We start from the raw sequence: 15,310 nt of genomic DNA, 5'->3' as shown, positions 1-15,310 counted from the left end.
CATCTTGTTAAAAGGTTGAAATTTACTTGGTCTGAAAGCTAATCTTCAGCGTTTTCGTATCAACTGCAGATATATTGCTAAATGCTATAAGCAGTTTAGCTTCAAGAGAAAAAACTCCATATCTATCTACGATGAAACAGCATTGGTTAGGCGGTGAAGAAAAAAATGGACAATTTCAATTTCAATTGCTGATGCAGTTGAGTCTTTTACTCATTCCAGTTCAACAGTCTACTGGGAAGAAGTTCAGAGTGAGGATGGGTCCAATAATCATAATTCGAGGAGGGACTTGTCTGTATATGTTATGAGTCCTTCCCTGTTAGAGGAACAGCTCTTTACTTTAGCATTATTGACTTTGCTCTAGACTGGACTTATGTGGGTCACTGGGTTGTGACGTGAAGGTAACACTAGTAATTTGGTTGTCCTTTTGGGGAATCAAAAGATAGGTATGTGCTTGTTTTCTTTTGCAAAAAAATATATGTTCTTGTTACTGGAAAATTCTTAGAGACTCGAGAGGAGGCTGAGACTACAGAGTGGTCTTGCATGTTTGGCAAACAGAAGTTCCAGCAGATGTTATATCTAATGGTGGATTAAAAACATTTAAATTTAAATTATAATTAATTTCTTTTATTGATATTGTTAATTTTATTTTTTACCAATATTTTAATATAAATTTGATTTAATTAAACATAAGTCTAAGATAAAAGTAATTTTGTTTATGTTAAATTATATTTAAGAATATATATGTATATATTTAAAATTATAATCTTAGATAGATTTTTCTATATATTTCACTTTTACATATATTAAATCAACTTGTATAAAATTCACAAAAAATATAATTATCAATTATTTAAACTTAACAGTATATAAAATTTATAAATATATGAGAAACTAATGATTTTACAATTAAAATTTATAATTTTTTTTAAAAAAATGTATAACATTTTTGAACATTTTAGTAATAAATTTTTTATAATTATGAAAAGATAGGATTAAATAATATTTCAAAATTTGTAATGTCTGATTTTAATATATTTATTTTAATGATGATGTATGAATTATTAACATATTTTAAAAAGTTTACCAAAATTATAAATCAACATTGTATGAGTTATATTACCCATATTCGAAAAAATGTACCAAAAATATAAATTAACATTAAATATAATCGTTAATATCATGTTTACTAATAAGTCATGTCATCAATTTTAATAGGCATGTCACATCTATTTTGTTAAAGTGATTATAGAAATGACATGTGGCAAATCACTTCTCAAATAATGTTAGTACCATTATTATATATCTTATACAATAAAGTAGAATATACTCCCTCCTTCTTGCGCCACGTCACCATGGAGGGAGGGGCAATCGCTGACACGTGTCGACACCTAAAGCTGTTTGCGATTTTTGGTTTTCTGTTGGGTCTGTTAATACATTGATATGATCTGGGCTTTTATTTATTTTGCACATTTACCCCAAACCGAAAACCCAAAGTTAAACACACATGTTGGAAACCCACGTGCATTACGGTTCCTCCCTCTATCGTCTTCTTCTAGCGCCGCGAACTCAACGATGAAAACACACAGAAGTCTAAAGCGACGTTCCAAACTACATAACGTCTCCACCATCCATAACTCTGTTCTTTACTCCGCGTTACCCATAGTTAATCCACTCCTTTCACTAGAAGCAATCAATCTACCTCTTCGTATCCCACCGTAACCGGCTTCAGCTTCAGCTATAATTATGGCATCCCAACTTCCTGCAATGTATAGTTCATCTCAAACGAAATTTATTGACAGAGCGAAAGTGAAGAAGGAGGAAGATGCTGATGCTGAGCATCTCGATTTCAACAAGGAAGTTGGACCTGGTGAAAAATCTTAACAGGATACGTTTCGCCTGCCAACTGAAGAGGTAACGAATCTTGGTTCCTTCCGTGAGAATGAGACAAGAACTAACTGCTGTTTTGTTATGTGTCCAGGAGCTTGAAGAAGAATATCGTGGGCCACCTGATCTTCCTCTACCGCAAAGTAGAATCAAAGAGAGTCAGTAACATTTCTCAAAGTTTGTTTCTTTATATACTGTTGAATGTTTGTATAATAGTCATTTCATGTTTCTTTCAGTTGTTAGAGCTCTGTCGAATTTTAACGGTCTGAGGCCAAAAGGAGCGAGCAGGAAAGATTGCGCTGAACAGCTCAAATCTGATCTTGCTTCTTATTATGGCTATAGTCTTCTTATTGGAACTTTGTTTGAGGTTTATTTACTCTCTCTCTTTTCTTTTATTTCAAGTTCCTTTTTTTTGATGTTGCCAATGCTCTCTACTTATGGAGGTTGAATTGGGGTTTTCTCATGCAGCTGTTTCTTCCTATTGAACTTGTGGAAATTAAACTTATGGAAATAATTGATGCCTTTGATAAGCAAAGGCCTTCATCTATCTGGACAAACACACTTAAGGTAATCTTGGTTCTGATATATCATTGGTTATAGCTTATGTCTTTTGTTGTTATGCAAGTGTGATGTTTGTTTTGTTTTTAGACTCGGAGACGGGATCTTGCTGATGTGCTTTTGAACAGAGGAGTCAATCCAGACTTGTGTTTTAAAAGGCGAGCGCCTTTTGCGCCAAGGCGCAAGGCGCACTCAGGCGACAGTCCCATCGCCATGCACCTCCCAGGCGAGGGTATGGTCCCTAAGGCGCACGCCATTGTGCACTTTTAGCTTAAATCTAAGGCATCTAAGGCACCAAAAGCGCTTGAAAGGCACGCCTTGTAGATTCCTATCAAAACATAATGTTTTGACCTAACTTTATTTATGTCCTACGTTCTAATCGTGACATGGCGGCCGTTCTGTTACATACTCTAAGTGAAGAAGACGACTAACTGTAACCTAATTAACTCTAATAATAACTCAGCCCGATTTAATTCACTAAACCATGTGCATTTCAAGTTATTTTAATGAACCAACTCAATTAATAAACTAATTAACCAAGAAGAAGGTTTATTGAACCAATTTAGAACCAATTGAAACAACTTTCCGGAACTGAGAAACGTCCCAAAGGCGAGCGATTTAATGCGCCATGGCGCAAGGCGCAAGGCGCAAAGCTAGGAGCATATCGCCTTAGTGCGCCTAGCGCTTTTTAAAACACAGATCCAGACCCATTAAGCAAGTGGTCAAAAGTAAGTTGTGCTCTTAGATTGTTTGTCATATTTTATGATTGTTCCATAGTTAACATGTTATACGTATTGTAGCTCGGACTTGTAGTTTATGATTCACAAGTGCCAATCAGTGCCACTCCTGAATATTTGGCTGGTTACTACATGGTTAGTGATCTTCTGACCCGTGCATGCTCTGATTTTGGGAAGCCCGTAATGTCAAGAAAGGAGGAGTACTTGTGGGGTTGATACATGCGATTAAAATTGTTTATGAACTTCATATAAGAAGTGGGATTCGATCTGATGTCATATGAGGTATTTGGGAGAAAATATTGGGAATATGCAGAAGGCGCTCTCCACTGCGATGTTAATATATCAATCCATCCGATTGTTTAATCTAAAGTTTGTCACCAAAGTCAACAATTTACTTTTTTTCTTTGTCGTTTGTATATTATGAGTTAAACATGTGAATAGATATGATCAACTCATTCAGTTTTGATTATAATGTATAATAAGAACTTTAGTGCGTTTCAGCAAAAGTTAACTTTGGAAGATCAAAACAAGCATTTCTCTACAACCAGAGAAGGGCTTAATATACATTACGCTGCAGTTTTTTTTTTTTGAGCAACTCGCTGCAGTATCTATATATGTTTTTCTTTATCATATCACCATCAACTAACTTGAGTCAATTACTGGTACTTTCCAAACCAGATCTTCCAGAAGTGATACTCGCCCAAGGATACTTTGATAGCAACCGAACTTCTTATTATTGAACTTACGTATTTAAAAAAAAATCAAATTTGTAATCGACTATCAAATGTTTGGAAAGAAACAAAACATTTTTATATTTTAGTGGAATCAATCCTAAATTAACATCAACGTCATGATCATCTAAGAAATACAAATCTCTTTGTATGTTTTTAATTTATTCTCCACATAACTATTTAATATTCACAAATTGTGACCTTAAAAAATGATAATTGTCCGCAATAAAATGGAAGTGATAATCACGTGAATAATAGAACCTGGAAGGCTGCAGAAAGCTGAAATCATGCTTGATTAAGATAACCAAATCAAATCACTAATGTAAAGAGGCACACTAAATGCCTATAAAAGTGAATAGGTGGATTACTACAAGATCTATATATAGTCTTATGAATCGGTTATTTAAATCAGTTATTTTATTATTATAGTTAAAGTTCTATAGTCTTATGAATTAACACAAGAAATATAAAATTATACACTATTTTAAATATATATATTTTATATTTTTTTTGGAAATTCGTTACATATTTTGGAAAATTCAAAATTTAGAAAAAAATGTTTGATCATATTATTAACATAGTTCATTTCGTTTTCAAAATATCGACATATATAGATTCAAACAAACATGTATATCTATAAAGAATAATAGTTACTATTAGGTTTTAATGCTGCTTAGCTAACTTATAATAATAGATTCGCTGTTTTCCACCGTTTCAATTTATAATTTGAGAAACTAAAAGAAGAAGATAGTGTTATTGGATTCAATAAATTAGCGTACAAAAACAATTATATATTTACTATGTTAAATATAAGCAACAACTGTTTTAAATAATAATTCAATATATAACTACTAAAATTAAAGTAGACAAATAATAAATAATTAAATTTTCATGACTTTTAAATGATGAAATAAATATATGATATGCAAAAAGAAAAATAAAATAAAAATTTAAAAGTTATTATTATTTTTAATTAAATATAAAATAAATATTTAAGATTCGCAGGAAAACATATTTCTCAACTATATTCAAAAAACACAAAAAGAACAAATTAGATGGTATTAAATACTTTAGTCAACAACTATAACTCAAACGAAAGCATTGACAGCTATGATGGAAACTCTTCAGACACAGACCCTGACGTCTATTTCAAAAACCTTAGCCTACAATATTTTTCAGCGGAACCACTCAGGATGATGAATCAATAAATTTAGTTAATTAATCAATGTTGGGATAATGACAATCCAGAAACTCATTACACGGAGGGGTTAAATCAATACTTCTTCCACCTCAATCTCTCAAAAAATACCATCATCTTCGCCAATCCGGAAACACTAATAATGGTACATATCTTTATGATATATTAATGTTACACATAGACAATTTTGAAGAGGAAAAAGAATTTTTGAATAAGCTATCCTGAGAAAATAATCAATTCAAATCCGATCAATGTAAAAGCATGATTAAGAATTTTTTTACTCGATTCATGATCTTTTTGAAGACAAAGTATTTAACCAATAAAGCCCCCAACAAATTGCCACATCTTTGACATAAACAAAGTATGCGAAGATTGTTACAACTTTAAGAGGATGAAACAATTTATTATCTTCGTTTAAACAAGATAATCACAAAAACAAACACAAGCATTTACATTTTAATATCAACTTTATTTTATGTTTCAGTTTCAAATGAATTTACTTTGTTATGACTATCAACTTTTTATTCTACTTTTATTGAATCAAGCAGTCACAATCAGTTATACTTTTCTACATTGATCTACACAACTTCAAAACAAAATAATACAGTACTATCACTAATTACTATCAAATAGATAATAAAAAAATATCATTCTCTTTCAACATATATTCATCTTTATATTTTGAACATATTTTCTTTACTAAGACCATAAAATAAATTGTAATTTCATTTAAGTATAAAATAGACGATTACGCGCCGGAAGACCACTAGTATATATATATATAGTCAAGAATAAACTAATTGAAGTAGATTCTTGTTGTGATTCAGTGAATATGCGAGCAACATAAACCAAATATGTCAAACATTTATTATTGTGAAATGAAAATGTTATAATCACTGAGTTGCTTGTTTCCGGTTTAAAAACCATCAAAAAATAATTTTGTGCACATACACAACTGAAATCAAGAATGATGAATGCAAACCACAAATTCAAGTAGGACACATTCGAATAAATTCAACTTCTGGTTAATGACATTATTAAGAAAATCATCATCGTCCGGAACAGAAACTCTAAAATAAAATGGACCAAATATTAAGTTAAAAGACTCAAAACCATAAGTTTTAATAAATAGAAAGTTTCTAAAAAGACTAAAGAAAGACTCCATAGTATAAAACTAGGAAAATAAAAAAGAAGGTGGAGATTTCAGTCGATGGTAGAGAAACCAAGATCATGATCAGGTGCATCAGCAGAAAGCCTGAGAACATCTAATGCCTCAGAAACTTTAGACTTGAGTGCCTCTGGTGACTCCATCAGGTGCAATATCTCGGCCTGATCCATCTCCAACAACATTCCTGTCACTTTAGCCACGTGAAGTGGTTCCTGCCTTTCCACAAGTGGGTATAGTCGCTCTCCGAGCATCTGTAGAGTCCAACCAAGTCACAATATACATGTTACATTAACTTGCCAATCTTAATCAAATCTCTTTAACATGTTCTTTAAAAGATGTTATAAAGCTAATGGATTTGTTTACAAATTATACACTAAATGTAAAAGCAATATAAAACAATGGAAACCTAGCTAGGTCTCATATGAGGTTAGCTGAGATGTAGAGGAAAGAAGGGGCAAACCCGTGTGCGATCAGCTGGACTAGCAGAAGCTAAGAGAGAAGTGAGCTTAGAGATTGGAAGTAGAGGAGCTTTCTGGTGATTTTGAGGAGCAACAATACCAATTGAAGAAGCATCAATTGGCAAAGGCGTGACTGGAGGCAACGTTCCTTGTGAAACACTCAATTCCAATCCGTTCCTCCCGTTACCCGCACCATTCATATATCTCATTCCCGGGCTCGGGTTATGGTGTATAAGCTGCAAATATCCAACACAAATTCAGTCTCATGATTAGCTTAAGAACTTTTTTTTTGTCGGCGATTAGCTTAAAAACTATAAACAAAACTATGTTAGTTTAACATACTTGTTGCTGTTGTTGGATGTGATGTGGCATGTTAGTAGCACCGCGCCCAAATCCCATTCTATGACCGGCCTGAGTTTGTCTCTGAAGAGGATAAGGCATGATGAAGTTGCGTGGGCCAGAACCTGGACGCATCCCGGGCATGAACTGAGGCTGGAATCCATATCCCATGGGCTGGGATGGGACCATGCTTGAACGCCCATTCTGGCCTACGTACATGTGCTGAGGTGGACCATGCATTGGTCCACCTCGTGGGTGATTAAACCCCGTCATTGGAGATTGCATTGACTCTGGTGCTCTAATCTGTGAAAACAGCGCCTGAAAATAGCATGACGTAATCAGTCACACAACACAGCTTTAACAAACCACATTTTAAAAAAATAAATGTGAATAAAGAGAGTTTGATTCAGAAACCTGTAAATGTGCTTGTCTATCTTCTTTGCGCTGCGCAAGAGCTATGTAAAGTGGTTTCCTTCCTATCATCTTCCCGTTCATTTCATTCAGCTGCATTGTTATAAATATTACTTCATATCTCAGATGTCAAAAGAGAAGAGTAAAAAAGCTTTAGGCAACTCACGGCTCTTGAAGCTTCTTCAGGATTGGAATAAGCAACAAAACCAAACCCTCTGCTTATTCCTTGTGGATTAACCATAACCTTTCACATATTATTAGAGGAGTTGTGTTCAAACACAAACGTAACATCAATAAAAAAAAGATATTTGCATGCATTTTTTTTGCTATTACCTTGGAAGAGGTTACATTTCCAAACTCAGAGAACATCTCCTTGAGTTTCTCATCATCAACGCTATCATCAAGATTCTTCAAATACAGATTTGCTCCTTGAGATTTCTCAAACCGGTTCATCCTCTCTTCCTCAAACTTCCTTCTCAGCTCTTGCTCTCTCTCAGACTTCTTCTGCGCCCTCCCAACGAACAACACATCATCCCCTAAGCTAATCCCATTCATCTTCTCAACGGCTTGCGCCGCTGCTTCGGCATACTCAAAGTTCACAAACCCGAAACACCTCGAGTTTCCACTCTGGTCCCTCATCACAACCGCGCTCGAAATCGATCCAAATTTACCAAACGTCTTCCTTAGCTCGTCCTCACCAATCTCCTTGGGGAGATTCTTGACGTACACGTTAGTGAAACGCGGCGTAGGGGCGTTTTCTTCCCGAGAGCGTTCTTGGCGTCTGATGAAGTGTCCCACGTATACTTGCTTGTCGTTCATTAGCATTCCGTTTAGCTTGTCAATTGCTGCTTGAGCAGATTCCTCCTTCTCGAACTGGACGAACCCGTATCCCTTGGACTGTCCGGTCACGTCAGTTGCAACTTTGCATGAGAGGATGGTTCCGAAACTCGAAAAGGTCTCGAACAAGGCCTTGTTGTCGATAGAGGCGTCTAGGCTTTTGATAAAAATGTTACCTTTGCCGCTCTTTCGCGTGCTGGGGTCACGGTTCGAGAGCATGATCCTGATGGGCCTGTCGAAGAGGGGAGTGTAGTTCAAGGCCTCCATTGCGCGGATAGCTAGGAAAATAACTCACGTTTATTAGTTAACCAATCATATATAAATAGCTTAGAAATATATAAGATCGTTATTGTAAAAGTAAAAGACTAGCTTGCATCTGCGATGACATATATAAAGGCCCAAACACACTAATTAATCACGTTTTTGTCAAGCATATCATTATAGAAAAGTTTTTTTCTATTGAAAGAATCTTTATAGAAAAGTTGCATGAGCGACATCTACGAATGCTCCTGACTCCTGTATTCAAACGATACATGTCAATGATGCATCAGTGTTACAATATACTGACTATAATTAAATAGCAGGTCTAACAAAACGCTACATTGGAACATAGTGATTTGCATGAATAGTAGAATATGAAGTTTTTTTAAAGAACAAAAAAAAGAATATGAATATAAGGTTTTCGCAAATATAATTATTAAAAGGTGAAAAAAACGATGATCGTAATACTAGTGTGAATGTACCATCAATCAACTTAGTATAATTCTCTTTATTGTAATGCAATTCATGAGAGTGTGTTTGATTACATGAAACCCTAACTCGAGCATGAAGCGATAGAGTAACGTGTATTTTACCATCATTAGGGTTACTGAAATTGATGTAGGCATATCCCAAAGATCGACGGCTCTGATCGCGACAGACTCGTACCGAGACAACACTAGCGATATGTTTGAACAGATCGAACAGATGTGCTTCGGCCACTCTCGGGTCTAGATCTCCCACGTAGAGCGATGAATTCGGGTGCGTTTGATCAGCCGCAACCACTGGAGATTGAACCGGTACCGAAACCGGAACCTGAACCGAAGTCTGAGCCGTCGGACTCGGAACTTGATCAATCATTGTCGACGGTGCAACCCCCGTCGCAACCGCGGCCGCCATGCTCGTGCGTTTACCTTTTTAGAGAATCACCGATCCTAAAAAGAATAATGGGAGGATTAGATTCTCTAGGGGCTTTAAGTGTGAGAGATTGTGTTTTGTATATTTTCTTCGAAGTTTATAATTTCCTTATTTTAAAGGGAAATTGTTTTTATTCTTATGTCGATTTTTTTTTGCCTTTTAGTTTTTTCCTCCAATGATCGAGAGGGATTGGTGAGGGGAAAATCGAATCGATGTGAAGAGTGTGTCTAAGGTATTTATAGATGAGAAAATGACTTATTTTATTTATTTTTAATATGAAAAGAGTTACAATTTTTTTTCTTCTCTTGTATTTTTACTTGTTTGTGTGTGTTTTATAGTCTCAAAATTCAGGATGATGATGTCTCTTTCACATTAGTAGTGCTTTTTTATACACCATAAGAAAAATCAGGATAAAATAATATATCTCAGTGAGTCTGGAACTAGATGATTCATATAGTTCTATAACACAAAAAACTGAAAGGTGTAACGAACCAAATCTTTTTATAAACCATTAGACCATAATATTTTCGTATATGTTATAATTTAAGATTTTAGAAATAATACAAATGATCTAAGATATTGATAACATTTTTTAATAAGAACGTAACTCTTAGAATGTTATTTAAAAATATATTAACATACATAATATCAAAATATTTATGAATAATAAACAATATCAATACTATATTATACTGATTTTAGAAGTTAAATAACTATATATATTTTCTCAAAAAAATATTATATATAGAATGGTTTATACGGAAGTCACATGATTTAATATTTTAAAGTTTTATACAAAATCTTAATTTTTTAGTTTTTTTTTTAACGATGATTTATTAGGATATTACAATTATGATACGAGAAAGATTATATAGAAGATTCGACAACCGAAAATACTATGTGCTTTATGTAGACCTATGCCTAATTGCATCACTTTAGCCGTTCTACGAAGATCTACCGACGTCTGACCAGATTTACTTGACCATGTTGAATAAAATTTAATACACTCAAGATGATCATTTTTATTTTTAATTATATTTGTGGTATTCCCTCATATATACATACTAATTACTAACAAATGTATTGATAACATTTGACTAGCTTGTATAATAATGGTACAGAACAAACACCCATCTATCTTAAGGAGTAGAGTTTGCGAATCTGGGAACTACTGATTTGGTCATGGCTAAGATATTTATCTACATTACCACAAATAGAACACTAAACTATTTTTAGATTATTTTGACCAGATCATGGATTACTGTAACTATAGTATGAAGTTCTTCAAAAGTTTAACTAGACATCTTCAATATGATTCTTTTTATATATACTGCTAGGTGAACACCTCTCTCTCTCTCTCTCTCTCTCTCTCTCTCTCTCTCTCTAATTAAACTGATTTAATGTTTTTGAGATTTAAGATATCACTTTTCTCTTATAGATTCATCCATTTTTTTTTTCAAATATCACACTTGTAATTTGATTTACGATAAATTTTGACAAATTTCGATTGGATTAAAGTACAAGCACCCATCTGTGTCTAGGAGTATAGCTATTTTTAGGAGTATAGCTAACAACTATTGATTTGGTCTCTAGTCATGACTAAAGATATTTGTAAACAGTACCATAAATAGAGAAGGTAGTCTATTTTTGTTCTTTGACCAAATAACAACATATAAAACTATATTTAGTTCCTCAAAGTTGGGTTTAACGAGTTTACGATCCATGTATATTGCGAGGAAAGTCTTTTCATCTCTTTTCAATTGTGTAGTTTTTATATCAGTAAAAAAAATAAAATATGACGATATGGTGATGAATATGTAAATAATATAGAATGAACAAAAAACCAAAAAAGAATCTTATAATCTTACAGAAATATTATTTGTGATTTAATTAAAATTTGAGTAATGTAAGAAAATTAATCCATTGCATTTATTATGTTTGTTAGAATTGAAATATACGTTAAAGTGATACTGTATCATTTGAATCAAAAGCGCAACCGTGTGGCCCGGTACATTGATGATCCGTTCTGTAATTTTATATATGTGATTTTGTCCTTTGCTTTTTAACTTTTGTTTTTTCGTGTTTTCTATAATGGGAATGAATGGAACATTGGAAGTTACACAACTTGATTAATTTGATATAAAAATGACTGCGAATTCATATGTGTTGGTGTTTTCATATCTTATCTTCGTAATGATTTGATCGACCATTAACGTTATTAGCGCTTTCATGTTCAAAATATGAGTTTTATGGGATTGGTTAGTGTTTACTTAATTGTTGTAGTATATAAATCAAATAGTATATGAAAAAGTTATAAAATTCGAATTTTAAAATTTAACATTTTATACGAATATTAAATTAAATTATTTTACTTATTTTACCCAAATTAAATTTATTTATTTTTTGAACAAACCCAAATTTAATTTAAAAATATAGAATTGCGATAAACTGTTTTTAAAATTAATAACTCTAGAAATTTATAAAATTATATAATTACAAGTTTTTTTTAATATGTTATTGTGTAAATTTAGTTAAGTTGTTGGCTATGCTTATCTCTGTTTTTATTTGGTTTAGTTAAATTATACCGTCTATTGCGATGGAACTGTTTCAAATCCATAATTTTCATGGTGAAATTTGTGGGCTGCATCTTGAAAAGACTAAATGGGCTCTGATGTCACTTGGTAGTAGAGGATCTTTAGTACCAAATGAATTTAAAGGTGCAGTGGGTTATATGGAGCCATATTAATAATATTCATTTAAAACTAAAGGGTTTAATTACATTTATAATAAGTTAGCCAAAATGCATGTATACGTGAGTTCTATGTTTCTATATAAACATGAAATCATGCATTTAGTTTTGAACACTCCGTCAACGCTGCCTTTATCTATAACAATAAAGGAGGGTTTTCTCTCACCTCATGCGTCCACGTCACCACATAGGGTGGGGTTTTTCGTGACACGTGTCGCTATACCAAGCTATTTGTGATTTTTGTGCAATCTGGTTCTTTAATGCCACTTATTCGAACTGGACTTTTATTACATTTTCATATTAAGCCCAATCATTTAGCCCATTCCTTTGAACATCTGTTACAAGCCCACACGATTAGGTTTCTTCTTCATTTTTCCTTTCACGCCTGCGACCTTCCTTCTTCCTCTCAAGACGACCCCCCTACGAAATTTCACAGAGACTTAAAGCTGCGTTCGATCTTCCTAACGTCTCAACCATCCATTAATCTGTTCTTTACTCCGAGTTTTTCCTTGATTATTCCACTCCTCCCGCGTTTCATTTATTCCTCATCACCACCTCTGTCAGCTTCCTCACACTCATTATCTCAAAGAAGCGTTGTGACTCTCCTCTCCACAAACGGCCAAAAAACTATCCAAACCATGACGGCTTCCCAACTATGGCTCTCTGCATTGAATCGTTGTAATGGCGACAATTGTCACACGGCTGCTCCCTTTTTGGGAAGCTCGGAATGTGAAGAAAGGCGTTGAAGAAGCTGGGATGATGAGTACTGAATCCTTACTAAACAACTTCTTAAGTGTTTTTCGTTACTTCCCGTTAAAAACTCAATTTTTAGGTCTTTAGTTTGCTGTTAGAAAGATTGAACCTTGCGTCTAGGGATTGATTCATATAGGCTGAGCTTTATGTGTAGAAGACTAAAGGAAAGATCTTTCAAAATCAAAGCTTTGATTCTTCGGCTGACAATGCGTTATCTCAAATATTTTCTCTACATATAATGTCTAACAAGAGTTTTGACCAAAAAAAAAAAAATATAATGTCTAACAAGAGAAAGTGGTGAAAACAAATCGTGATACCACTATGAACAGTTCAAAAGTGATCGATCAGGTTCACTGGTAAATCAAACTTCTGATTTGGTTTTCATTTTCAGTGACTTAAAACACATATGCTCTGTATTTGGGTTATAATTTTTTTTTTGGCAGATTCGGTAGAGACAACAAGTGATCATTTTGGAGAAAGCAAGGCAAGATTTAGAAACACTGAGGGAACACATCTTTTCACGGCTGATGAAAGAGCTCCAAGTTACTGATTTGTGGAAGCTGCTGCAAACTTATTCCCCAGGGTCATGTGAGATATGAACCACTCATCTTATGGAACCATTTTGGTTAATTGATATATAATGTGTTTTTTTTTTTTTGCTTACAGATGCATGAGTATGTTGACAGCAACGGTTTTTAAGTTCTGTGTATCAAGGACACTCTCTACTCCCGATGAGATTAACACTATGCTTTTACAGCTTAGTGACTCCTTTAAAGCCGCCGCAGATCAATATGCTCAATGCGTAAGCCGTTTCGTCAGATGTACAACTTAATGTTGTTCTATATCAGTGAAAACACTTAAGCTAACAGCTACAACATTCACGAAGCAACTTCATGCAATGGTCAAGAAAAAGTCACCTCCACCGGCTAGAAACCAAGCTCCAGCTCCGACAGAGTGATAACAAGCGTTCAAAGCATCTTCCTTACGAACTCCACTGCTTGGTCGCAAATAGTCAATGAACAACCAGGTACTACGTTGATTTTATGAGAAGGAGATAATTAATAAACAACTATACACACTGAGATTATTTATCCCAATGCAGTGGCTGGAAAAACATCGAAAGGTGGTCATGGTTAATGAGGAGTTTTTAAGGCCACAACCCTGCACAGCTACGAGAGCCACTAAAGGTTTACTTTCACTACTTTGTATCACCATGCTGACGCACAGTTGATTGGTTAAAATCAGACCTTCACCAACTTCAAACTGTAATATTGTAGAGCCTTTGGGAAAGACTGCTCGAGCAGCTCACCAAGAGATCCAAGCACATAAAAGAAATGGTGGTTTCCAACAAGTTTATTGTGGATTATGTCACTGTTTTCAGATATCATTAAACTCAGTGTAGCATCTATTACGTAATGTTTCTTTTAGATTTGTAAAACTGGAAACACACCCTGACATTCAAAATATTGGTGACTAAATGCAGGTTAAAAAAAAAGGTTGAACAGGGTCCCCCTAGGCTTCCTATAGGGCACCACCAAAGTACAGTTCAACTACTCTAAACATCAGACATATTTGCACTGCTGGTCAGAAAATAACAGAGTATTTTTAAGTATCCACATTTAAACATCAAAATTCATATTCCAGATGCTTGCCACAGCCTCCGTAGATTGCTGGGGAATAGAAACTGGAATCTCTGTTGCAGCAACCAACACATATGATGGTGTAGAAAACAGAGGTCGGGATCATTCTCCTTATAGTTAATACCATTATATTCCTGGGTTCTAAAAGTTTATGTCCATATCTGTGCGATGTAGCTAATGCGAACAAATCTAGAGCTCTACAGATAAACCAAGAATCTTTGTACATAGTGAAAGCCACATGTCTTCATATTCTGCCTATGTCAGCATTGAGAGTTGAAGTATTCTCTGAAACCACAATGCTTTGTTCAAGAATTATTATACAACTTTTATGTCAATCTCTCATGATCTTATTTCTGTTTCAATAAATTTTTTATGTCGATGAAAACTTGAATGTTAGAATATTATGGAGCAATTTGGCATTTAGACCTACAGGTGAATTCTTTTGCCTTGCAGTTTTTTTTTTGGGTGTTCAATGGAAAATTATTACAAAATTAATAGAGCAAATATAATATAAAAAAACGTTAAAAATAATTTTTACACGTCCAATGAAAAAGAAATACTCTATTAATTTTGTAATACACATTCCCTACATTCTCTATGAGCGGCAATGATATATTATATGATGCACATAGCTTCAATCATCATCAAGATTAATTTGTCTGACTATCTAT

At 34.0% G+C, this 15,310-nt stretch overlaps 1 protein-coding gene and 1 long non-coding RNA gene across 6 annotated transcripts; one reads left to right on the top strand and one right to left on the bottom strand.

Annotated features, from left to right (window-relative positions):
- Positions 1 to 6,160: 6,160 nt before the first annotated feature.
- On the bottom strand, positions 6,161 to 9,805 carry LOC106425946 (polyadenylate-binding protein 3). Its single transcript, XM_013866658.3, has 7 exons — positions 9,176 to 9,805; positions 7,818 to 8,599; positions 7,651 to 7,728; positions 7,488 to 7,577; positions 7,077 to 7,391; positions 6,737 to 6,970; positions 6,161 to 6,527 (listed from the first exon to the last, which is right to left on the bottom strand). The coding sequence occupies exons 1-7, from the start codon at positions 9,477 to 9,479 to the stop codon at positions 6,312 to 6,314; spliced, it is 2,019 nt and encodes a 672-aa protein (XP_013722112.1). The 5' UTR covers positions 9,480 to 9,805; the 3' UTR covers positions 6,161 to 6,311.
- A 2,684-nt stretch (positions 9,806 to 12,489) lies between these two features.
- Positions 12,490 to 14,974, top strand: LOC106381134. Of its 5 annotated transcripts, none has more exons than XR_007327856.1 (7): positions 12,490 to 13,009; positions 13,443 to 13,587; positions 13,666 to 14,026; positions 14,102 to 14,186; positions 14,277 to 14,582; positions 14,657 to 14,734; positions 14,814 to 14,974. It is a non-coding gene; the product is annotated as an uncharacterized LOC106381134 (long non-coding RNA). The 5 variants fall into 5 exon arrangements; XR_007327854.1 differs by having other exon boundaries at positions 12,492 to 13,009; positions 14,277 to 14,538; positions 14,644 to 14,734; XR_007327855.1 differs by having other exon boundaries at positions 12,494 to 13,009; positions 14,657 to 14,974.
- Positions 14,975 to 15,310: the final 336 nt, after the last annotated feature.

This window comes from Brassica napus, chromosome C8 (assembly GCF_020379485.1).
Source record: "Brassica napus cultivar Da-Ae chromosome C8, Da-Ae, whole genome shotgun sequence".
In the NCBI taxonomy this organism is placed as follows: domain Eukaryota; kingdom Viridiplantae; phylum Streptophyta; class Magnoliopsida; order Brassicales; family Brassicaceae; genus Brassica; species Brassica napus.
The sequence above is the reverse complement of the archived record's forward strand: the minus strand, read 5'-3'. Positions and strand labels throughout refer to the sequence as shown.